The 23310-nt window shown below is 44.4% G+C and overlaps 2 protein-coding genes across 44 annotated transcripts in view; one reads left to right on the top strand and one right to left on the bottom strand.

Moving 5' to 3' along the window:
* LOC118391990 (thyroid receptor-interacting protein 6-like) overlaps nt 1–23310 on the top strand; it is a 75040-nt gene that overhangs the window by 5603 nt on the left and 46127 nt on the right. For 10 of the 42 annotated variants that reach the window (XM_052459554.1, XM_052459557.1, XM_052459539.1 and 7 more), the window contains exons 1-2: nt 20279–20345; nt 20743–20953. In XM_052459554.1, the coding sequence (XP_052315514.1) occupies nt 20295–20345; nt 20743–20953 (262 nt within the window). In that variant the 5' untranslated portion in view covers nt 20279–20294. Of the gene's footprint in view, nt 1–148; nt 6676–9409; nt 9575–9817; nt 10029–10329; nt 10467–10741; nt 10856–11061; nt 11587–11760; nt 11855–12007; nt 12151–12345; nt 12525–13176; nt 13298–13443; nt 13594–20263; nt 20524–20742; nt 20954–21259; nt 21394–21670; nt 21785–21988; nt 22538–22717; nt 22812–22964; nt 23135–23310 lie in introns of those variants that run through there. The other 32 variants (XM_052459555.1, XM_052459556.1, XM_052459540.1 and 29 more) reach the window with 27 other exon arrangements.
* On the bottom strand, nt 8360–9262 carry LOC118391993 (somatostatin-1-like). 2 transcript variants are annotated; one of them, XM_052459583.1, is made up of 2 exons: nt 9017–9262; nt 8360–8710 (listed from the first exon to the last, which is right to left on the bottom strand). In XM_052459583.1, the coding sequence occupies exons 1-2, from the start codon at nt 9155–9157 to the stop codon at nt 8519–8521; spliced, it is 333 nt and encodes a 110-aa protein (XP_052315543.1). In that variant the 5' UTR covers nt 9158–9262; the 3' UTR covers nt 8360–8518. The 2 variants fall into 2 exon arrangements, with proteins under 2 accessions (XP_052315543.1, XP_052315544.1); XM_052459584.1 differs by having other exon boundaries at nt 9028–9247.

Below are 23310 nucleotides of genomic sequence, written 5' to 3'. Positions count from 1 at the left end.
TGTGTGTGTTTTAGTTATACATCTCATGCTAGTTGAGTGATGTTTACAGTTTGGCAGGCCATCACGTCAAAAGTTCACAGCCCAATCAGTTGAACCCAATCCAGTGTTCCTGCATTGACCCTGTGTGTGTGTTCTCTGTCCCCTCCAGGAGTGTGGTCTGCTCCTGTCGTCTGAAGGTGAGGGGCGAGGCTGTTACCCCTTGGACGGTCACATCCTGTGTAAGGGCTGCAGCGCCCGGCGCATCCAGGACCTCTCTGCTAAAATATCCACTGACTGCTAACCAACTATGGAAAATCACATCTTACCTTTTAACCTATGACCCCCTCAACCCTTTCATTACTTTCACCTGCTTTACGTAGAAGTTGCCGTAAGGACCAGATCTGGAATCAGTTCTACCCTTCTTTGACTCATAATCTTAACCACAATGGGGAAATGTTAACCTGACTTGAGATCAGTGTCGAAGGGCATCTTCATCCCCCTTCACTTTTATCCTCTCATAGCCTTTCTTTATACTTCAGATGCCCAAAGCTGTGGAATCAGTAGTAGTTGGCCTACTATTGAACCTCAATCTGACAGTCTTCAATGTGAAGTCATTATTTAATTTCCCTTGACCAGGTTTATTTGTACAGGTTCAAGACAGGGTATTGAAACATGGATTGACAAATAGTTTGACCCCTATCCCCTTCCGTATCCTCTGCTTTACACTATCACCTATCCTCTACATTCTCTACCCATACTCCTTTTCCACCACACCCTATCCCCTACCCCTCAGTCCCATAGCAGTACTGTATAGAGCCCCTGACCTGCAGGCAGCAGGGGCTGCACTACCCCAAATCCTTGACTCCACCATTGCTCATCTCACACACTATCCTGCATGTTGCACACTATAGCTGTGTTTGAATACTCATACTAACCATACTATTTGTGACGTGAATTGTCTATATACTATGCTTATTGGTCATAGTATGGATATAGTTAGTATGCCAAACGTTCCTGTATGTCTTACTAAATGGTATCTTGCACCAAAATAAGAAGTAATCCAGTAACCGAAAGGTTGCTGGATTGAATCCCCGAGCTGACAATGTAAAAATCTGTCTTTCTGCCCCTGAACAAGGCAGGTAACCCATTGTTCCTCTGTAGGCGGTCATTGTAAATAAGAATTTGTTCTTATGTGACTTGCCTAGTTAAATAAAAAGTCATTACAGCAGTATATTCAGGCGGTATGTTAGCTAGGCTACTTATACATTTGTTGCCTACGTATACATCAAACTTGCCAGTATCTTATCTATAGGCTAACTACCCAACGTTTATTGACTTGATTATTCCCGTCATTCTTAGTTTAGCTAAATGGTATAGTCGTTGGACATTCGGACGCTTTCTTAAATTCTCTCGTCTGAGTGTACCAGAGCGCAGAATAATTAATGTAATGTAATATGGCCGGTGTCAGTAAACGTCGGCAAAAAAAAACGTACTTAAATTGTTGCCAGGAGCACAGTTAGTCACTAACGCTCTGGATAACATGAACACTGCATAATCAGATCTGCCAGGGCGAGTAAATGGTCAGTGGTTTCATTTGTCTGGAAGTAGCCAACGTTAGCTTGGGGTCAGAACGCTGAAATAAACTTTACTCCCCGTCCCGAGCGTCCAGTGTGTGCTCAGAGAGCGGAATGTTCTGAATTTACAAGAGCAGTTTGGCACTCCAGATTGAGAACACACCCGAAGTTGTAAAACGTCTTATTTAGTAATTTATGCAAACTAGCTAGTATGAGGTTGTATATTAACATTCACAACTTCCGGTAGAGAGGCGAGGCGCTAGTACTCTCAACTGTAAGGATCTCATTTCGTTCACAGTATACTGAAATGAACTAATCGTTTGTAGTACTCATTATGTACTATACAGTATGTTAGTATGGGTATTTTCAACACAGATCATGTCTCACACACGATCCTGCATATGTTGCACACTGTCTCACACTATCCTACCAGACACAGGTGGGACATGAAAGGAGCTCTATGGAAAATAATGATTGATATATATTGACGATGTGGTGGATGATAAGTATGAACATTAGGTGATATTGAGGAAGAGTAGGATAATGATGAGGAATACAATGTCTTCCTTGCTGTGGGGTAACTGACAAGTCCAGATAATGGAACATATATTTTGTATACCACTAAAGTCAATAACTGCGCTGAACTGCCTCATAAACAAAGTGCACATATGCAAAGTATTTCTGTGACTGAGTTTGTATTGCAGGTGGTTTTGGTTGTGGAGTGAATGTGTTTGGAGACCTTTCATTGGAGACCAAGTGGGTGTAGTCAGTGTGTTGTGCAGTGAATAAGAGTTTTTAGAAAGTAGACGGAAAGATTGTTTAGAGAGAACATGATCATTAAAGTCGATGCTTTGATCTCATTGGATGTTAATAACGTATTTTTTAAATTTAAATGCAACCTTTTTTTTAAAATTAGGCAAATCCGTTAAGAACAAATTCTTATTTACAATGACTGCCTACCCCAGCCGAACCGGACAACACTGGGCCAATTGTGAGCCGCCCTATGGGACTCCCAATCATGGCCGGATGTGATACAGACTGGAATCAAACCAGGGACTGTAGTGATGCCTCATGCAGTGCCTTAGGCCGCTGCGTCACTCGGTAGCCCGTCATGTAATGGTATTTGGCACCACATGTCAGAACATAACATCAATATTGTATTCCCCAGGACAGCGTTTTGTATATTGATAATGGTGCTGCATTTCAGAGAATGTTACTTGTATACTAGTCCAAACCCCCTCTTTTAAAATGTTTTTCCTTTTTTAATATTTGGGTTGATTTGATGTTACAATGAAGATGAATAAGGTGCAATGAAGTATGCTTGCCATTGTCTTAGTTTTTCTCAGTCGCTTTGGTGCATTTTTCACATCATCCCTAACATGTGCAAAATAAGTGCATTTTTCAGAACAATTTGTACAAACTGCAATATATATATATGTTTCTAAAGCTAGTCAGTCACTAAAAATCCTTAGTACATCTCAAAAGTAAATATTCATGCCAATGATCATGAGAATGATCATCAGAATGTTGTCATTGTTCACGAACAAGGTCGTCAAAATGTTTAGGCATGTTAATGTAACTGTACTTTGACAGTATTACCTGATGTAAACTTAGGCTATAGTTTGGATGACAGTTACTGTATTGAAAATGCACAAGGCTGCACTTCTATAGCATATCAATTTCAACAGTACTATTTACATATTACTGTATGTGGGTTATTGATTGAAAGAGACTGGACAACCCAATGGGCACAAAGGAAAAAAAACTAAATTAGAAAGAAACACAGGAAACCACCCCTTAGGCACAACTTTGCCCGCAGCACAGTTGTGCTGTCTCTACACATCCAGACGTTCCTGTCTGTCGGCCCACATATTCTCATCCACATCACACCGGATATTTTCCCTTCCAATGCAACGTGGAAATAATCTTTTGGAATGCCTTATCCATCTACTGTGATGTCCTCACATGCTGCATCCATTGCAGCCAGCAGGGTCATCTGTGTGTGTGGCTGACGATCGTACACCTTCCATCTCCATGCTGAAAATAACTCCTCAATTGGGAGGAATTCTATGAGCATCCTCGGGTGGGTCACAAACCATTGCCTTATGATGTTTGATTGATGGAAACTCACATTATCACAAATGACCACGTATTTTGGCAAATCCTCTCTAAACAGACCCCTCATCATCAGGGATGAGAGCCCTGTAGAGAGTCTTTAAAAAGTTGAGTAGATGCTGGGTGTTGCATGGCCCTATAAGGGGGATATGGGTTAGGACACCATGCTCCGAAATAGCAGCACACATGGTGATATTTCCTCCCCGTTGGCCTGGCAAATCCACAGTAGCTCTGTGACCGATGATATTCCGACCCCTCCTTCTGCATTTGGTCAGGTTGAAGCCAGCCTCATCCACGTATACAAAGTTGTGAGAGGGTTCACTTGATTCCAACTCCATTATACGATATATCCCAGAACACACAGTTGAATTTGTTTTGGTAAGGAAGAGTGACAAAATGTACATATATTGAATGTTCCTTCCACAGCAATGGAAATGTGTGCAGTTTATGCTTACTGTACTATGTATCACTATAAAATGTTGCTGTAAAGTAGTTACATAGATATGTTTTACCTGTACATACTGGTACCGTAGCTCCTTAACTCTGTCCTCATTCCTTTGGAATAGTACACGGTACAGCTGTTTCATACTCATCTGGTTTCTATGCAGCACCCTGTCGATGGTTGAGATGCTAACCGTATGGATGTTTTCAAAGACATCGTTGTCTTCTATAATGGTCCTTTGTATTTCCCTGAGTCTAATGGCATTGTTTGCTAGGACCATGGTGCAAATAGCCTCCTCCTGTTGAGGTGTGAAAAGGCGTCCTCTGCCACCGGTTTGAGGTAATCTTGCAGTCCTATGTGGGGAAAAATGCAATGATGCATCGCACACTTTCATATAGACAAAAACTATGCGAACACACATTTTACTGTAAAACATACAGGTGGGTGCATGTAAGGTGCAGTATGTATCTGTATAGAGTATATTTCTGTATGCTGTGAAATACAAGTGGACTACTGTAATATGAAGCATTGTAGGAAGTATACAGTATACTGCTTATATACAGTAACTGCACTGTACATTGGTGGACATACCTGTTCTCTCTTCGAAACGTTTGAACTATTGAGGACACAGATCTCCCAATATTCGGCTGCACCCTTCGACCCGCCTCAGCCATTGTAAGGCCATGATTGACAACATGGTCTACAATAGTGGCCCTTATGTCATCAGATATGCGCCTATGTCCTCTTCTGTCTCTTCCTCTGTTTTGCCTTCCACCACGCATCCTTGCTCCTCTTCTTCCTCCTCTTGGCTGTTGACCCTGTTCGTTTCCTGGTCCATCCATTATTGGAAAATTGCAACTCTGTGTTGTGGTCTGTCTATATATGCTTGCCAATTGATTCTTCATGAGATGCACCTGTGAGCAATTTAGACAACTGTTTGATAGTTCAACCAACAAACACTTTACATTCCTTCATGAGTGAGGGTCAATTTCACCTGCACGATTCATCAATTCAAGTTTTTGTACAAAAGGTCTACTAGAAATGTGTAAAACTATGCTTGACAGTTTATGACAAATAGTTCAACAATTTTGCATGTAATGGCTTATGCAAGGAACTAATGCCTAGATGTTTTGAGGGGTAAGACTATTCAACAGAGAACCATCTACTATATTTTGATCAACATGACATGAGCAATTGATCATGTGGAAAAAACCTGACACTTGTACATTATATATTGCAATTTGTTCAAAGGAATAAGAAATTGCTTTAATGATGTGCACAAGTGACTAGATGATTTGGAATTTGTACAAGTAGTATCAAGAATTGCATTTTTTTTTAATCTAAGAAATGCACCAAAGAGACTGAGGAAAAACTGTAAAAATCTATTAAGCTCCAACCCTTTTCCCCCCAATTTTCACCTAAAATGACAAACCCAAATCTAACTGCCTGTAGCAAGGATATGCATATTCTTGATACAACTTCAAAGTAAACACCAAATTTAGATTTTGGCCACGAGATAGCAGGAATGTGTGGGCAAAGTTTTAGACTGATCCAATGAACCATTGCATTTCTGTATTTAAAAATAAAATACAAATTCAGGTCTGCCCAAATGTGCCTATTTGGTTTATTGATACATTTTCAGGTTCATAACTGTGCACTCTCCTCAAACAATAGCATGGTATTCTTTCACTCATAGCTACTGTAAATTTGACAGTGCAGCTAGATTAAGAAGTTAAGCTTTCTGCCCATATCAGATATGTCTATGTCCTGGGAAATGTTTTTGTTACTTACAACCTCATGCTAATCACATTAGAGCACATTATCTTAACTGTCCTGTGGGGTGGGGGGTCACCGATCCCGTGGAGGTTAATGAGAAACCGCCATCTCCATGCTTGCCACTTGGGCTGAGAACATCCTCTTGTGTTCATTATGGGTTTTTGTTTAAGTTTAGTCTTAGGACTTTGATTTGTGTCCAATCCCTGCCCTCATAGCACCATCGACCATGTTTAAGTAACTCTGCGACATTGGAATTATTCACACATTGTGTTGATGTAATTTGTCCTTAAGATTCTCCGTCCCCCTGTCTTCATTTTGTAACGTAAAAACTGGTAGTATGATTTTACGGTTTTGAAGCTTCTCTTCCAACTACAGGACCCTTAAAATACCAATTGTTTCCTTTGTCCAGAATCATGTTTTGTTTCAGCATTTGATTCTTCTCAGAGTATAGGTCAATGAGCACAATGATATGAAGGTCCCTGTTTTGAGCCCTGTGAGTTGAATTTTCCACTTTATTTATTTCAACTCCTGTTCTTGTACTGCTATTGTCGCAAAGTCTATGTTTATCTGTGATATTGAGATTAACTGTGTGTAATTGTTTTATGTTCCACAGCATCGTACAGATAAGTGCAGAATAATCTTATTTGTCCTGGAGCGGAATAGACTGAGCAGGTGTTTGTACAATTTGACTCGAGTTTGAAGTAGGTGTGTGTAAATGATTAGCTTTCTTCTCGAATGCCGATTGTAGTTTGTGATCAATTCAATAAACCATCCTTTTTTTCCAGCATACTACGCCATGTGTACAGTTGAAGTCGGAAGTTTACATACACTTAAGTTGAAGTCATTAAAGCTAGTTTTTCAAACACTATAGTTTTGGCAAGTCGGTTAGGACATCTACTTTGTGCATGACACAAGTAATTTTTCCAACCATTGTTTACAGACAGATTATTTCACTGTATCACAATCCCAGTGGGTCAGAAGTTTACAAACACTAAATTGACTGCCTTCAAACAGCTTGAAAAATTCCAGAAAATGATATCATGGCTTTAGAAGCTTCTAATAGGCTAATTGACAATATTTCAATCAATTGGAGGTGTATCTGTGGATGTATTTCAAGGCCTGCCTTCAAACTCAGTGCCTCTTTGCTTGACATGATGGGAAAATCAAAAGAAATCAGCCAAGACTTCAGAAAAACAATTGTAGACATCCACAGGTCTGGTTCATCCTTGGGAGCAATTTCCAAAAGCCTGAATGTACCACATTCATCTGTACAAACAATAGTACGCAAGTATAAACACCATGGTACCACACTGCCGTCATACCGCTCAGGAAGGAGACTTGTTTTGTCTCCTACAGATGAACGTACTTTGGTGCGTAAAGTGCAAATCAATCCCAGAACAACAGCAAATGACCTTGTGAAGATGCTGGAGGAAACTGGTACAAAAGTATATCCACAGTAAAATGAGTCCTGTATCAATATAACCTGAAAGGCTACTCTGCAAGGAAGAAGTCTCTGCTCCAAAACCACCATAGAAAAGCCAGACTACGCTTTGCAACTGCACATGGGGACAAAGATCATACTTTTTGGAGAAATGTCCTCTCGTCTGATGAAACAAAGTTAGAACTGTTTGGCCATAATGACCATCGTTATGTTTGGAGGAAAAAGGGGGAGGCTTGCAAACCTAAGAACACCATCCCAACCGTGAAGCATGGGGGTGGCAGCATCATGTTGTGGGGGTGCTTTGCTGCAGGAGGGACTGGTACACTTCACAAAGTAGATGGCATCATGAGGATGGAAAATTATGTGGATATGTGGAAACAACATCTCAAGACATCAGTCAGGAAGTTAAAGCTTGGTCGCAAATGTGTCTTCTAAATGGGCAATGACCCCAAGCATACTTCCAAAGTTGTGGCAAAATGGATTAAGGACAGCAAAGTCAAGGTATTTGAGTGGCCATCACAAAGCCCTGACCTCAATCCTATAGAGAATTTGTGGGCAGAACTGAAAAAGTGTGTGTGAGCAAGGAGGCCTACAAACCTCACTCAGTTACACCAGCTCTGTCAGGAGGAATTAGCCGAAATTCACCCAACTTATTGTGGGAAGCTTGTGGAAGGCTACTTGAAACGTTTGACCCAAGTTAAACAATTTAAAGGCAATGCTACCAAATACTAATTGATTGTACTGTATGTAAAAGATTTAAAAGCTGAAATAAATCATTCTCTCTACTATTTTTCTGCATGTTTCACATTCTTAAAATAAAGTGATAATCTTAACTGACCTAAGAAAGGGAATTTTTACTTAGATTAAATGTCAGGAATTGTGAAAAACTGAATTTAAATGTATTTGGCCAAGGTTTATGTAAACATCCGACTTCAACTATATGTCTTTTGATAGACTGCTGTACTAGACCCCAACCTTAAACCTGTTCAGTATTATTTCACATGACAACCTATGAGAAAGTGACATACTTAGAACATTACAATAAGTTTATTTGATTTTTTCCAGACCTTAATCAATGCAAAACATTAAATATCTATCATTTTACAGTACATGTGTGACATTGTAAGAAATAGGTCTTTAAATGATCCAACAGGAAGAAGAGGGGCTGCTTGGTGATGGTGAGGAGGCGGGCTAACATGATGTGAAGGTCTTCCAATAGAAGTTCCGGCATCCTGCCTTGCGTTCACGTTGGTTGAGGGGTAGCTGGCGCACCACCTCCGACCTCACCCCGAGTGCCTCCTCCAGGTCCGGTAGTACCTCGTTCCCTCCCGCGGCTGTGGCCATCAGGTCCAACATCTTCAGCAGGAGGATGTGTGAGAGGTCCTGTAGAGTACAGTACAATAGAATAAAATACAACTACAGAAACCACAACCTGACTGGCACCATGGATATGGCCATGTATATTTGATCTTCTTTGTTGCTAGACTCCATAACATGATGGGTTTTCATGGGACCACTTCTGTCAGTTATTCAAGGACCAAGACATTATCAGAAGCTTCATCAAATCATTTAACAAGTACAAGTTATGGTCATTTAATCTGCCCAGTCCTCTTGAAATTGTATCACTTTTGAACTGACAATATTACAGAATATCTTTCAAGAATGAATAAAAACACTATGCACATTTACCCTGTTTATACCTGGTTCAAACATGCGTCCTTTTTTGTTGTGGGACAAGCCATAGATCTCGCACCTGTGGTATCGTGCACGTATTTTGTTCTTTGAGTGTGTGTGTTGGTTCACTCTGTGAAACATAGTGGTATACTGCATAGCTGGATCAATGAGTTAGCCAGCCAAATGTAATGCACATCCAGAAATAACTTGATTTTCTGGTTCATTAAGGGAGTTAAACTTTGCTGTGTTTTTTTTCTGTCGCTGAGTCAATTAGACCAGGGTTTCCCAAACATGGTCATGCCCCGCCCTCAGGTGAATGTTTTGGCTTTTGCCCTAGCACTACACAGCTGATTCAAATAACCAAATCATCAAGCTTTGATTATTTGAATCAGCTGTGTATTGCTAGGGCAAAAAGAAAAACATGCACCCAGGGCAACCCTGAATCAGGCAACGCACATTTTAAGTTTCTTTCTGAAGAATACAGTTCTTTCTGAATAATTATTCTGGCTAACTCCTTGACCCTGCTTTGTGGTATACCCCTCTTGTGTCTTTGTCTGCTGGAATTCCCTTATGGTTGGTAATGGTACTCTCTTGCTGCTTCTCAACTATAAGACTATTGTTAATCTGCGTATGTGAGTTGACACAGGACATCCAGGTTGAAGCATCATTGGGTTTCCAGTACTTACCTGTAACCTAAATAACAGTGCACCTGTTTTTTTTATTTTTATATGAGAAACTTATTAATACCAACATATATTTTAAAACTATAAAACACTTGCACAACAGTTTAATCACGACAACCTATTTTTCTTTCAGAACCCTGACGTGTCTGGTCATACCTGGCCGCCTCCGAAGACTCCGGATAGCCCGGAGAGACCCGTCCCCCAGATGTCCGACTCTGGACCAGCCGTGTACAGACAGCCGCCCAAGAAGGTCTCCTCGGACACCCGGCCCAAGTATGTGGTCCATGACCAGAACAGAGGAGGAGGCGGAATGGCCACTCGGGACATGGCTTCTGGACCCACAGGTAAGAACATGGTGATGGGCCTTACATTACACTGGGCTTGTCTTGTGTGAAACCTTGCTATTATGAACTTGTGATGGACTATTTTGAAAATCAGAAGTCTGTTATTCTGTAGCTCAAGCCTTGGAGTAGAACGTTGGCCCCGACGCACTACTGAGTACATCAACACCTTTGGTGATTAGCACTTGATGTAAATAAACATCTTGAAGTAAATGTTTGACGTGATTAATGTTAAGTGTGTACCCTGTGGTTATTAAGTCTTGTTTGTAAATGTAAAGTGCACTGATTTGTATGTGTTCTACAGCTGGGCCCATGCAGCACCACCACCAAGAGGACCCAGGGTTTCACCTTAAATCTATTGACCACTACTACCAACCACCTCCCCAAAGACTCAAAGAAGACCAATCATTGAACCCTCACATGGACCGCTACCAGCTGATGGTAGGTTGTAATTGTTTCTGTAGCCTGGAATCCCCACTGACTATTAATCCATTTCACCATAGTGTTTAGTGTAGTTTCCAGGCAAAGATTTGTAGTCATTTAATTTTGTTATAAAGCCAGAAATTACTCATAATATTCAAATAAAAATGTATTTGGACAATGGACAAATATATTTGGCCATTTCTTTTTTGTATACCTATCCATCTCCCTCTATTGACATGTTATTAAGGAATCCATCTTTATTATGTGATCCTGCTCAATTTCTTTTTTAAAAGCACCTTGCACACCCTGAGAAGCCGATTGGAAACTATTTGAACATTGAGGGAGAGATTGACTCACTCACCTGCATGCTGGCTGATCTGGACAGCTATTCACGAAGCAGCACACAGGTAGGCTACATGACTACATGGGACTGTGAGGAACAAAGGATACCTTCGAGACTTAATACAGAAGCATAAGACTGTTTACACTTTCAGACAGCCATGAAAACATTATCACTGGTTCCTCTGGATATTTAGGCCTCGGTTGTTAGTTACATATATTTTTTAATCCAGTACTTACAATGTATTTATGGTCCCTTTCCATTATTTTGCAGCTGTACGACAACGTGCCTTACAACAAACCCTCAGCCCAGCCAGGAGCCAAATCTCAGGGATGGCCGTCTATGGGTTTACCACCTCAGTCCACGGACCATCCTGCTTCCCCAAACCCCAGTGATCCCCACCAGGGTCTCCAGTACTTCCCCCAGCCAGACTACACTGACGCCCAGGTCTCCAAACCCTACCCCCAGCATGTACCTGCCTCCTACACTACCGCCTCCACCCCTACTGGCCCGAGGTTCAGTGTCCAGGTCAAAACAGCTCAGCCTGTCACCTACTCCCAGACTGGTAGGCAAGCTGAGCAGGGTTACACCCCTCCCCCACACCTCCAGCACATGTTGCGGAACTCGCCCCAGAATCTCGCATCCCAAGCCCAGCAACTGCACTCTGAGGGGAGCTACAAGGCGAGTACCGCCTGGTCTGCAGTGAGAGCATCGCAGAGTCCCACTCCCAAAAGAGGCCCAGAGACTCATCAATCAGGGTCAGGCTCGGCACCAAGCTCCGCCTATCAGCCCAGTAAGGTGAGTGTCTGGAGTTCAAACATCAACTACTGTTTGTGGTTTCTCTAAGATAAACTTTGGTCCTTTTTGAATACTTGCTTCTCCAGTCTTTCACTGATCTAAATGGGAAAGTGAAATCTAAATGCTGAACGTTATTTTTTATATTTCCTGGGAAATGTTCATTTATTTGTCCAGCAGCGGAGCGCAGTTCTGAGACGAGAGGAGTTGGATGGGCTCACAAAGAAGTTGGTGTATGACATGAATCATCCCCCTACAGAGGAATACCTTGGTACGTTCCTCTTTCTAATAAAATTGTATGTCCTTTGTCAATAACAGTCCAGTCAACACATCTTCATTTCCCCTTGGGCAACACAGTTAATTTCAATTCCACAATATGTCCCTCCCATTTTCCTCATCTCTTCTCCCCTTCCAATACTACCAGGTAGCTGTGCACGTTGGGGTGACGAAATCCTTGGCGGCTGTATCGCCGTGGAGCGTTTCACTTGCGTCATCTGCCAAGCCCCTTTCCGGGGGCAACCGTTCTACGACCTGGACAAGCAGAGCTACTGCAAGAGCTGTTACATTGTGAGTGGCTGTCACTGACTGTCCTCTTTATGTATTGAGAAGTCTCTTCTCCCTCTCTTTTGTTCTACATTTATTTTTAGCAGTAGTCTCTCAATTCATCAGTTGCTCTTTTTTTGTTTCTCCGTATCTATTGGATTCTCTCACACACACACTATTCTGTCTGAACGTGTGCTGCTCCTCTCCCTCCCCCCTCAGAGTATCCTAGAGCGCTGCTTTATGTGCTCCAAGCCCATCCTGGACCGTATCCTGTGGTCTATGGGCAGTGCCTACCACCCGCGCTGCTTCAACTGTGTTGTGTGTGGCTGCTGCCTGGACGGCGTGCCCTTCACCGTGGACGCCACCTCCCAGATCCACTGCCTTGACGACTTCCACAGGTCAGCAACATGGATAGGAAACACTTACTTGGCGCCAGATACTGACTACTTATTTTTTTTTTACCCAATTTCATGATATCCAATTGGCAGTTAGTTTTGTCCCATCGCTGCAACTCCCGTACGGACTCAAGAGGCGAAATCACAACCCCGCCAAGCCGCCCAGCTTCTTGACACACTGCTCACGTAACCCTGAAGCAAGCCGCACCAATGTGTCGGATGAAACGCTGTAGAACTGGCGAGGGTGTCGGCGTGTATGCTGCCGGCCTGGCACATCCTTATCCCATCGCTAGAGCGCGATGGGAAAAGGATATCCCGGCAAGCAAAACCCTCCCCTAACCCTGGGTTGGAGACTGGGCCAATTGTGCGCCTCCTCACGGATCTCGAACCCGACGCTGTCGTGACATCTCAAGCAGTGCCTTACACTGCTGAACCACTCAATCAACTCATGTCTAAAACCTGCACTCAAAGCATAATTCAAAGTTTAATTGATCAAGTCTCCCATTGATCAAATCATTTCTGAATTACCCTTTACGAGTTTAAATTTAGACATGTGTCCATTGGACAGATTATTATATCTGATTGTTAGTTTTCCACCCTCTGAGCTTTTATGTTAGTGTTGACACTGGTACTTCCTGCTTCCTGTCCCACACAGGAAGTTTGCCCCTCGCTGCTCAGTGTGTGGCCAGGTCATCATCGCCGAGCCGGGCCAGGAAGAGACGGTCATTATAGTGGCGCTGGGCCGCAACTTCCACGTCAAGTGCTATGTGTGTGAGGTGAGAGGTCACCGTGTTAGTAAAACGGTCACTCAAGTTGAATGATATTTACAGTTTGGCAGGCCATGTTAAATGTTCACAGCCCCTTCAATTGAACCTAATCCAGTGTTCCTGGATTGACCCTGTGTGATATCTGTCTCCTCCAGGAGTGTGGTCTGCTCCTGTCCTCTGAGGGTGAGGAGCGAGGCTGTTACCCCCTGGATGGTCACATCCTGTGTAAGGGCTGCAGCGCCCAGCACATCCAGAACCCCTCCACCAACATCTCCACTGAACGCTAACCAACTATGGAAAATCACTTCTTACCTTTAATCGATGACCCGTCAACCCTTCCATTACTTTCACCTGCTCTGGGGTAAAAGTTGCCCGAAGGAACAGATCTGGGCTCAGTTTTACCCCCCTCTGATACATAACCTTAACCACAAGGAGGAAATGTTAACCTGACTTTAAATAAGTCTCGAAGGGCAACTTCATCCTCATAGTTGTTCGTTATTCTTCAGATGCCCAAAGCTTAGGAATTAGTAATAGGCCTACTATTGAACCTCAACCTGACAGTCTTCAATGTCAAGTAAAATTAAATGATGACTTCATAAGTGGATGGATGTAAGTTCAACCCATTTTCCTTATCTTCTGCTTTACACTATCCTCTACCCCTACTCCCTTTCCACTCCACCTCCTTCCCCTCAGTCCCATAGCAGTACTGTATAGAGCCCCTGACCTGCAGGCAGCAGGGGCTGCTCCACTGCTTCTCACCCACACGATCCTGCGTGTTGCACACTCACCCACACGATCCTGCGTGTTGCACTGTTTCACACACACACACACACACACACACACACACACACACACTATCCTGCCCAACAAAGGTGGGACATTGAAGGAGCTCTATGGAAAATTATTGATAGATATTTTGGATGTGGAGGATAAGTAGGAAGATGAGGTGATATTGAGGAATACAAAGTCTTCCTGGCTGTGAGGTAACTGACCAGTCCAGATAATGGAACACATATGGAGACCAAGTGGGTGTAGTCAGTGTGGTGCAGTGAGTAGTTTTTAGAAAGTAGACTGAAGGAAAGATTGGGAAAAGAACGGGTCATGTCAATGCTTTTCTCTCATTGGATGTTAACACAGTATGTAGTTTGTCTTATAATATCTTGCACCACAAATCAGAACAGAACATCAATATTTTATTCCACAGTACAGTGATATGTATAATGGTAATTGGTACTGCATTTTAGGGAATGTTATGCTAGTCCAAACCCCCTCTTTTAAAATGTGACTGTGCTTTTTAGATATTTTTCCTTGTTTAACATTTGGGTTGATTTGATAATTTACAATGAAGATGATGCTTGCCATTGTCTTACTGAGAAACCGGCTTCTCCATACTGGCCACGTGGGCTGAGAACATCCTCTTGTGTTCACTTTGGGTTTTTGTTTAAGTTTAGCCTTAGGAGTTTGATTTATGGTTTGCACAATTTGATTTGAGTTTGAAGTGTGTGAATGATTAGCTATTTTTCATCCCTAATGCCAATTGTAGTATGTGATCAATACAATAAACCATCCTTTTTTCAGCAAACTACACCATGTGTATGTCTTTTGATAGACTGCTGTACCTATTCAGTATTATACAGGACAACCTGTCACAAACCTACCAGATGAGCTAAATTACTTATATGATTGCTTCGAGGCAGGTAACACTGAAACATGCATGAGTGCTCCAGCTGTTCCGGACAATTTTGATCATGTTCTCCGTAGCTGAAGTAAGACCTTTAAACAAGTCAATATTCACAAGGCTGCAGGGTCAGACTGCTTACCAGGATGTGTGCTCCGAGCATGCGCTGACCAACTGGCAAGTGTCCTCACTGACATTTTCAAAAGGTCTTTGTCTGAGTGTGTAATACCAACATGTTTCAAGCAGATCACCATATACCCTGTTCCCAAAACACTAAGGTAACCTAACTGACTACTGACCGTAGCGCTCACATCTGTAGCCTTGACATGCTTTGAAAGGCTGGTCATGGCTCACATCAACACCATTATCCCAGATACCCTAGACCCACTCCTAATTTGCATACCGCACCAACAGATCCACAGATGATGCAATCCCTATTGTACTCAATACTGCCCTTTCCCACCAGAACAAAAGGAACACCTATGTGAGAATGCTGTTCATTGATTACAGCTCAGTGTTCAACACCATAGTGCCCTCAGCTCAACACCAAGATCAGGACCCTGGGACTAAATACCTCCCTCTGCAACTGGATCCTGAACTTTCTGACGGGCCACCCCCAGGTGGTAAGGGTAGGGATCACCCCATCCGCCACGCTGGCCCACAACACTAGGGGCCCTCAGGTGTGCATGCTCAGTCCTGTCCTGTACTCCCTGTTCACTCATGACTGCATGGCCAGGCACGTCTCCAAATCCAAGTGTGCCAATGACAGTGATCACTGACAATGATGAGACAGCCTATAAGGAGGATGTCAGAGACCTGATCGTGTGGTGCAAGGACAACAACCTCTTCCTCAATATGATCAAAACAAAGGACATACTTATGAACTACAGGAAAAGGAGGACCGAGCACGTCCCCATTCTCATCGACAGGCTTCAGTGGAACAGGTTGAGAGCTTCAAGTTCCTTGGTATCCACATCACCAACGAACTGTCATGGTCCAAACACACAGTCTTGAAGAGGACACGACAAATCCAATTCCCCCTCGAGCCTGAAAAGATTTGGCATCGGTCCTCAGATCCACAATGTTCTACAGCTGCATCATCGATAGCATCCTGACTGGTTGCACCACTACCTGGTATGGCAACTGTTCGGCCTCCGACTGTAAGGCACTACAGAGGGTAGTGCGGACGGCCCAGTACATCACTGGGGCCAAGCTTCCTGCCATCCAGGACCTCTATAACAGGTGGTGTCAGAGGAATTCCCTAAAAATGGTCAGAATCCAGCCACCCTAGTCATAGACTGTTCTCTCTGCTACTGCACGGCAAGCGGTACCAGAGCGCCAAGTCGATGTCCAAAAGGCTTCTTAACAGCTTCTATCCCCAAGCTATAAGCCCTTTCAAGCTTAACATCCTTATCATTTATCGCCCTCCAGGTCCCCTCGGAGAGTTCATCAATGAGCTTGATGTCTTGATAAGCTCCTTTCCTGAGGACGGCTCACCTCTCACAGTTCTGGGCGACTTTAACCTCCCCACGTCTACCTTTGACTCATTCCTCTCTGCCTCCTTCTTTCCACTCCTTTCCTCTTTTGACCTCACCCTCTCACCTTCCCCCTACTCACAAGGCAGGCAATACGCTCGACCTCATCTTTACTAGATGCTGTTCTTCCACTAACCTCATTGCAACTCCCCTCCAAGTCTCCGACCACTACCTTGTATCCTTTTCCCTCTCGCTCTCATCCAACACTTCCCACACTGCCCCTACTCGGATGGTATCGCGCCGTCCCAACCTTCGCTCTCTCTCCCCCGCTACTCTCTCCTCTTCCATCCTATCATCTCTTCCCTCTGCTCAAACCTTCTCCAACCTATCTCCTGATTCTGCCTCCTCAACCCTCCTCTCCTCCCTTTCTGCATCCTTTGACTCTCTATGTCCCCTATCTTCCAGGCCGGCTCGGTCCTCCCTCCCGCTCCGTGGCTCGACGACTCATTGCGAGCTCACAGAACAGGGCTCCGGGCAGCCGAGCGGAAATGGAGGAAAACTCGCCTCCCTGCGGACCTGGCATCCTTTCGCTCCCTCCTCTCTACATTTTCCTCCTCTGTCTCTGCTGCTAAAGCCACTTTCTACCACTCTAAATTCCAAGCATCTGCCTCTAACCCTAGGAAGCTCTTTGCCACCTTCTCCTCCCTCCTGAATCCTCCCCCCTCCTCCCTCTCTGCAGATGACTTCGTCAACCATTTTGAAAAGAAGGTCGACGACATCCGATCCTCGTTTGCTAAGTCAAACGACACCGCTGGTTCTGCTCACACTGCCCTACCCGGTGCTCTGACCTCTTTCTCCCCTCTCTCTCCAGATGAAATCTCGCGTCTTGTGACGGCCGGCCGCCCAACAACCTGCCCGCTCGACCCTATCCCCTCCTCTCTTCTCCAGACCATTTCCGGAGACCTTCTCCCTTACCTCACCTCGCTCATCAACTCATCCCTGACCGCTGGCTACGTCCCTTCTGTCTTCAAGAGAGCGAGAGTTGCACCCCTTCTGAAAAAACCTACACTCGATCCCTCCGATGTCAACAACTACAGACCAGTATCCCTTCTTTCTTTTCTCTCCAAAACTCTTGAACGTGCCGTCCTTGGCCAGCTCTCCCGCTATCTCTCTCAGAATGACCTTCTTGATCCAAATCAGTCAGGTTTCAAGACTAGTCATTCAACTGAGACTGCTCTTCTCTGTATCACGGAGGCGCTCCGCACCGCTAAAGCTAACTCTCTCTCCTCTGCTCTCATCCTTCTAGACCTATCGGCTACCTTCGATACTGTGAACCATCAGATCCTCCTCTCCACCCTCTCCGAGTTGGGCATCTCCGGCGCGGCCCACGCTTGGATTGCGTCCTACCTGACAGGTCGCTCCTACCAGGTGGCGTGGCGAGAATCTGTCTCCTCACCACGCGCTCTCACCACTGGTGTCCCCCAGGGCTCTGTTCTAGGCCCTCTCCTATTCTCGCTATACACCAAGTCACTTGGCTCTGTCATAACCTCACATGGTCTCTCCTATCATTGCTATGCAGACGACACACAATTAATCTTCTCCTTTCCTCCTTCTGATGACCAGGTGGCGAATCGCATCTCTGCATGTCTGGCAGACATATCAGTGTGGATGACGGATCACCACCTCAAGCTGAACCTCGGCAAGACGGAGCTGCTCTTCCTGCCGGGAAGGACTGCCCGTTCCATGATCTCGCCATCACGGTTGACAACTCCATTGTGTCCTCCTCCCAGAGCGCTAAGAACCTTGGCGTGATCCTGGACAACACCCTGTCGTTCTCAACTAACATCAAGGCGGTGGCCCGTTCCTGTAGGTTCATGCTCTACAACATCCGCAGAGTACGACCCTGCCTCACACAGGAAGCGGCGCAGGTCCTAATCCAGGCACTTGTCATCTCCCGTCTGGATTACTGCAACTCGCTGTTGGCTGGGCTCCCTGCCTGTGCCATTAAACCCCTACAACTCATCCAGAACGCCACAGCCCGTCTGGTGTTCAACCTTCCCAAGTTCTCTCACGTCACCCCGCTCCTCCGCTCTCTCCACTGGCTTCCAGTTGAAGCTCGCATCCGCTACAAGACCATGGTGCTTGCCTACGGAGCTGTGAGGGGAACGGCACCTCAGTACCTCCAGGCTCTGATCAGGCCCTACACCCAAACAAGGGCACTGCGTTCATCCACCTCTGGCCTGCTCGCCTCCCTACCACTGAGGAAGTACAGTTCCCGCTCAGCCCAGTCAAAACTGTTCGCTGCTCTGGCTCCCCAATGGTGGAACACACTCCATCACGACGCCAGGACAGTGGAGTCAATCACCACCTTCCGGAGACACCTGAAACCCCACCTCTTTAAGGAATACCTAGGATAGGATAAAGTAATCCTTCTCACCCCCCTTAAAAGATTTGGATGCACTATTGTAAAGTGGCTGTTCCACTGGATGTCATAAGGTGAATGCACCAATTTGTAAGTCGCTCTGGATAAGAGCGTCTGCTAAATGACTTAAATGTAATGTAAATGTAATAAGACTCCTGAACAGCTAATCAAAGGGCTACCCAGACTCCTCTTTTACGCTGCTGCTACTCTCTGTTTATAATCTATGCATAGTCACTTTCACTCTACATGTACAAATTACCTTAACTTACCAGTGCCCCCGCACATTGACTCTGTACCGGTACTACCTGTTTACAGCCTTGCTTGTTATTTAATGCTGCTGTTGAATTATTTGTTAATTTTATTGAACTTTTTCTTAAAGCATCGTTGGTTATGGGCTTGTACGTATGCACTTCAAGGTCTACACTTGTATTTGTCACGTGACAAATAAAAAGTTTGATTTGAAAAGCAGGACATTAAGTTTTTTTTTATTTGACGTCAAGCATACACCAACAATCTAGACCTTTACAGTACCTGTGTGACACTAAGAAATAGGTCTTTGAGTGATCCAACAGGAAGAAGAGGGGCTGCTAGGTGATGGTGAGGAGGTGGGCTAACATGATGTGAAGGTCTTCCAATAGAAGTTCCGGCATCCTGCCTTACTTTCCCGTTGGGTGAGGGGTAGCTGGTACACCACCTCCGACCTCTCCCCTAGTACCTCCTCTAGGTCCGGTAGTACCTCGTTCTCCCCCGCGGCTGTAGTCATCAGGTCCAACATCTTCAGCAGGAGGATGTGGGAGAGGTCCTGAAGGGAACGAGTAGAAAACAATAGAATGTAAATTAAACTGCAGAAACAACTACCTGACTGGTAACATGACAATTGCCTTGGATATTTTTACTTCTTTGTTGCTGGACTCCATAACATGTTTTTCATGGGACCCTTAATTCTGTCAGTAAAATCAAATCCAGAATATCTGGTGTCACAGCCTTAGACCACTGCTCCACCCGGAAGGCCTTTACAGAATATCTTTCAAGAATGAATAAAAACGCTATACACATTAGCCCTGTTTATACCTGGTTCTAACATTCATCCTTGTGGGACAAGCCATAGGTCTCACATATGAGGAATTTGTGGTGTGTTTTATTTTTTGAGTGTGTGTGTTGGCACAATCTATGTAACAGAGTGGTAAACTACATAGCTGGATCAATGAGTTATAGCCAGCTAACTTTGATAAACAACCAGAAATAACTATTCATATTCTGGTTCATTACAATCAAGGACCTTTAACTTAGATCTTTCTTGTTGAGTCAATTAGACCACGGTTTCCTAAACATGGTCATGCCCCACCCCCAGGTGCATGTTTTGGCTTTTGCCCTAGCACTACACAGCTGATTCAAATAACCAACTCATCAAGCTTTGATTATTTGTATCAGATGTGTATTGCTAGGGCAAAAACAAATACAAAAAGGGAAACTGTGAATCAGGTCATGTCCATTTTTAAGTTGCTTTCCAAAGCACACAGTGTTTTCTGAATATTTAGGCAAGTTAGCTGGCTAACTCATTGATCCTTCTTTGTAGTATAACCCTCTGGTGTCTCTGTATAATGGAATTTCCTTTATGGTTGGGAATGGTGATATCTCCCCAAACCTATTGTTAAAAAAAGTATGTGAGTTGACATAGGAAATCTCTGGGTTTATAGTGCTTACCTGTGATGTAAATATCCAAACAGCAAGTATGTTGGTGCGGCAGTGACCAATCTTCTTTCCAAAATAGGACCGTGCAGCATTTTAATTTTTACAAGAACCTGATTAATACCAACATGTAAGTGTTTTGTTATAATTTTAAATTGTAACAGTTTAATCACGACAACCTTTTTTTCAGAACCCTGACATGTCTGGTCCTACCTGGCCACCTCTGAAGACTCTGGGTAGCCCGGAGAGACCCGTCCCCCAGATGTCTGACTCTGGACCAGCCGTGTACAGACAGCCGCCCAAGAAGGTCTCCTTGGACACCCGGTCCAAGTATGTGGTCCATGATCAGAACAGAGGAGGAGGCGGAATGGCCACTAGGTACTTGGCTACAAGATCCACAGGTAAGAACATGGTGGTGGGCCTTACATTACACTGGGATTGTCTTGTGTGAAACCTTGCTGTTATGAACTTGTGATGGACTATTCTGAAAATCAGTTATTCTGTTATTCTGTAGCTCAAGCCTTGTAGTACAGCGTTGGACCTGACACACTACTGAGTACATCAACACCTTTGGTGATTAGCACTTGATGTAAATAAACATCTTGATGTACATAAATGTTTGACGTGATTAATGTTAAGTGTGTACCGTGTGGTTATTAAGTCTTGTTTGTAAATGTAAAGTGCACTGTTTTGTATGTGTTCTATAGCTGGGCCCATGCAGCACCACCACAAAGAGGACCCAGGGTTTCACCCTAAATCTAATGACTACGACCAACCACCTACCCAAGGGCTTGAAGAAGACCAATCATTGAACCCTCACGTGGAACGCTACCAGCTGATGGTAGGTTGTAATTGCTTCTGTAGCCTGGAATTCCCACTGACTATTGGTCCAATTTTCTGTGGTGTTTAGTGTAGTTTCTAAGCAAAGATTTGTAGTAATGTAATATTGTTATGAAACCAGAAATTGCTCATACTATCCAATATTAAAATGTATTGGGACAAACACATTTGCACGTTTCTACATTTGCTCTACCTATCCATCTCCTTCTGTTGGGACTTTTTTTGGATAAAGGCGCCCATCTATATTATGTGATCCTGCTCAATTTCTTTTTTAAAAGCACCTTGCACCTCCTGAGAAGCTGATTGGACACCACTCCAACATTGAGGGAGAGATTGACTCGCTCACCTGCATGCTGGCTGATCTGGACAGCTATTCACGAAGCAGCACACAGGTAGGCTACATGACTACATGGGACTGTGAGGAACAAAGGATACCTTCGAGACTTAATACAGAAGCATAAGACTGTTTACACTTTCAGACAGCTATGAAAACATTATCACTGGTTCCTCTGGATATTTAGGCCTCGGTTGTTAGTTACACTGTAAGGAATGGATTTAAAAATATATATTTATGGTCCCTTTCCATTCTTTTGCAGCTGTACGACAATGTGCCTTACAACAAACACATCTCGGGGGACCGCTACAAACCCTCAGCCCAGCCAGGAGCCCAATCTCAGGGAGGGCCGTCTATGGGTTTCCCTCCTCATTCCACCAGCCATCCTGCACCCCCAAACCCCAGTGATCCCCACCTGGGTCTCCAGTACTTCCCCCAGCCAGACGACACTGACGCCCAGGTCTCCAAACCCTACCCCCAGCATGTCCCTGCCTCCTACACTACCGCCTCCACCCCTACTGGCCCGAGGCTCAATGTCCAGGTCAAAACAGCCCAGCCTGTCACCTACTCCCAGACTGGTAGGCAAGCCGAGCAGGGTTACACCCCTCCCACACACCGCCAGCACAAGCTGTGGAACTCGCCCCAGAATCTCGCATCCCAAGCCCAGCAACTGCACTCTGAGGGGAGCTACAAGGCGAGTGCCGCCTGGTCTGCAGTGAGAGCATCGCAGAGTCCTACTCCCAAAAGAGGCCCAGAGACTCATCAATCAGGGTCAGGCTCGGCACCAAGCTCCGCCTATCAGCCCAGTAAGGTGAGTGTCTGGAGTTCAAACATCAACTACTGTTTGTGGTTTCTCTAAGATAAACTATGGTCCTTTTTGAATACTTGCATCTCCAGTCTTTTGGTTTCACTGATCTAAATGGGAAAGTGAAATCTAAATGCTGAACGTTATTTTTTATATTTCCTGGGAAATGTTCATTTATTTGTCCAGCAGGGGAGAGCAGTTCTGAGACAAGAGGAGTTGGATGGGCTCACAAAGAAGTTGGTGTATGACATGAATCATCCCCCTACAGAGGAATACCTTGGTACGTTCCTCTTTCTAATAAAATTGTATGTCCTTTGTCAATAACAGTCCAGTCAACACATCTTCATTTCCCCTTGGGCGACACAGTTAATTTCAATTCCACAATATGTCCCTCCCATTTTCCTCATCTCTTCTCCCCTTCCAATACTACCAGGTAGCTGTGCACGTTGCGGTGACGACGTCCTTGATGACGTTAGCGGCTGTATCGCCATGAAGCAGGTGTTCCACGTGGAGTGTTTCACTTGCGCCACCTGCCACGCCCCTTTCCGGGGGCAACCGTTCTACGACCTGGACAAGCAGAGCTACTGCAAGAGCTGTTACATTGTGAGTGGCTGTCACTGACTGCCCTCTTTATGTATTGAGAAGTCTCTTCTCCCTCTCTTGTTCTGCATTCATTTTTAGCAGTAGTCTCTCAATTCATCAGTTGCTCTTTTTCGTTCTTTCTCCGTATCTATTGGATTCTCTCACACACACACTATTCTGTCTGAACGTGTGCTGCT

This window comes from Oncorhynchus keta, chromosome 13 (assembly GCF_023373465.1).
Source record: "Oncorhynchus keta strain PuntledgeMale-10-30-2019 chromosome 13, Oket_V2, whole genome shotgun sequence".
NCBI lineage: Eukaryota > Metazoa > Chordata > Actinopteri > Salmoniformes > Salmonidae > Oncorhynchus > Oncorhynchus keta.
This window is presented reverse-complemented; position numbering and strand designations above follow the sequence as displayed.

Bases quoted from the DNA above. Each gene is read 5' to 3' on its own strand.
- LOC118391993 (XM_052459583.1), bottom strand. From the start codon at position 9,157: ATGCAGTATACCACTATGTTTCACAGAGTGAACCAACACACACACTCA. The intron at 8,711-9,016 runs GTAAATGTGCAT...TGTACTCTACAG, and splicing joins TTGAACCAGGTATAAACAGG to GACCTCTCACACATCCTCCT.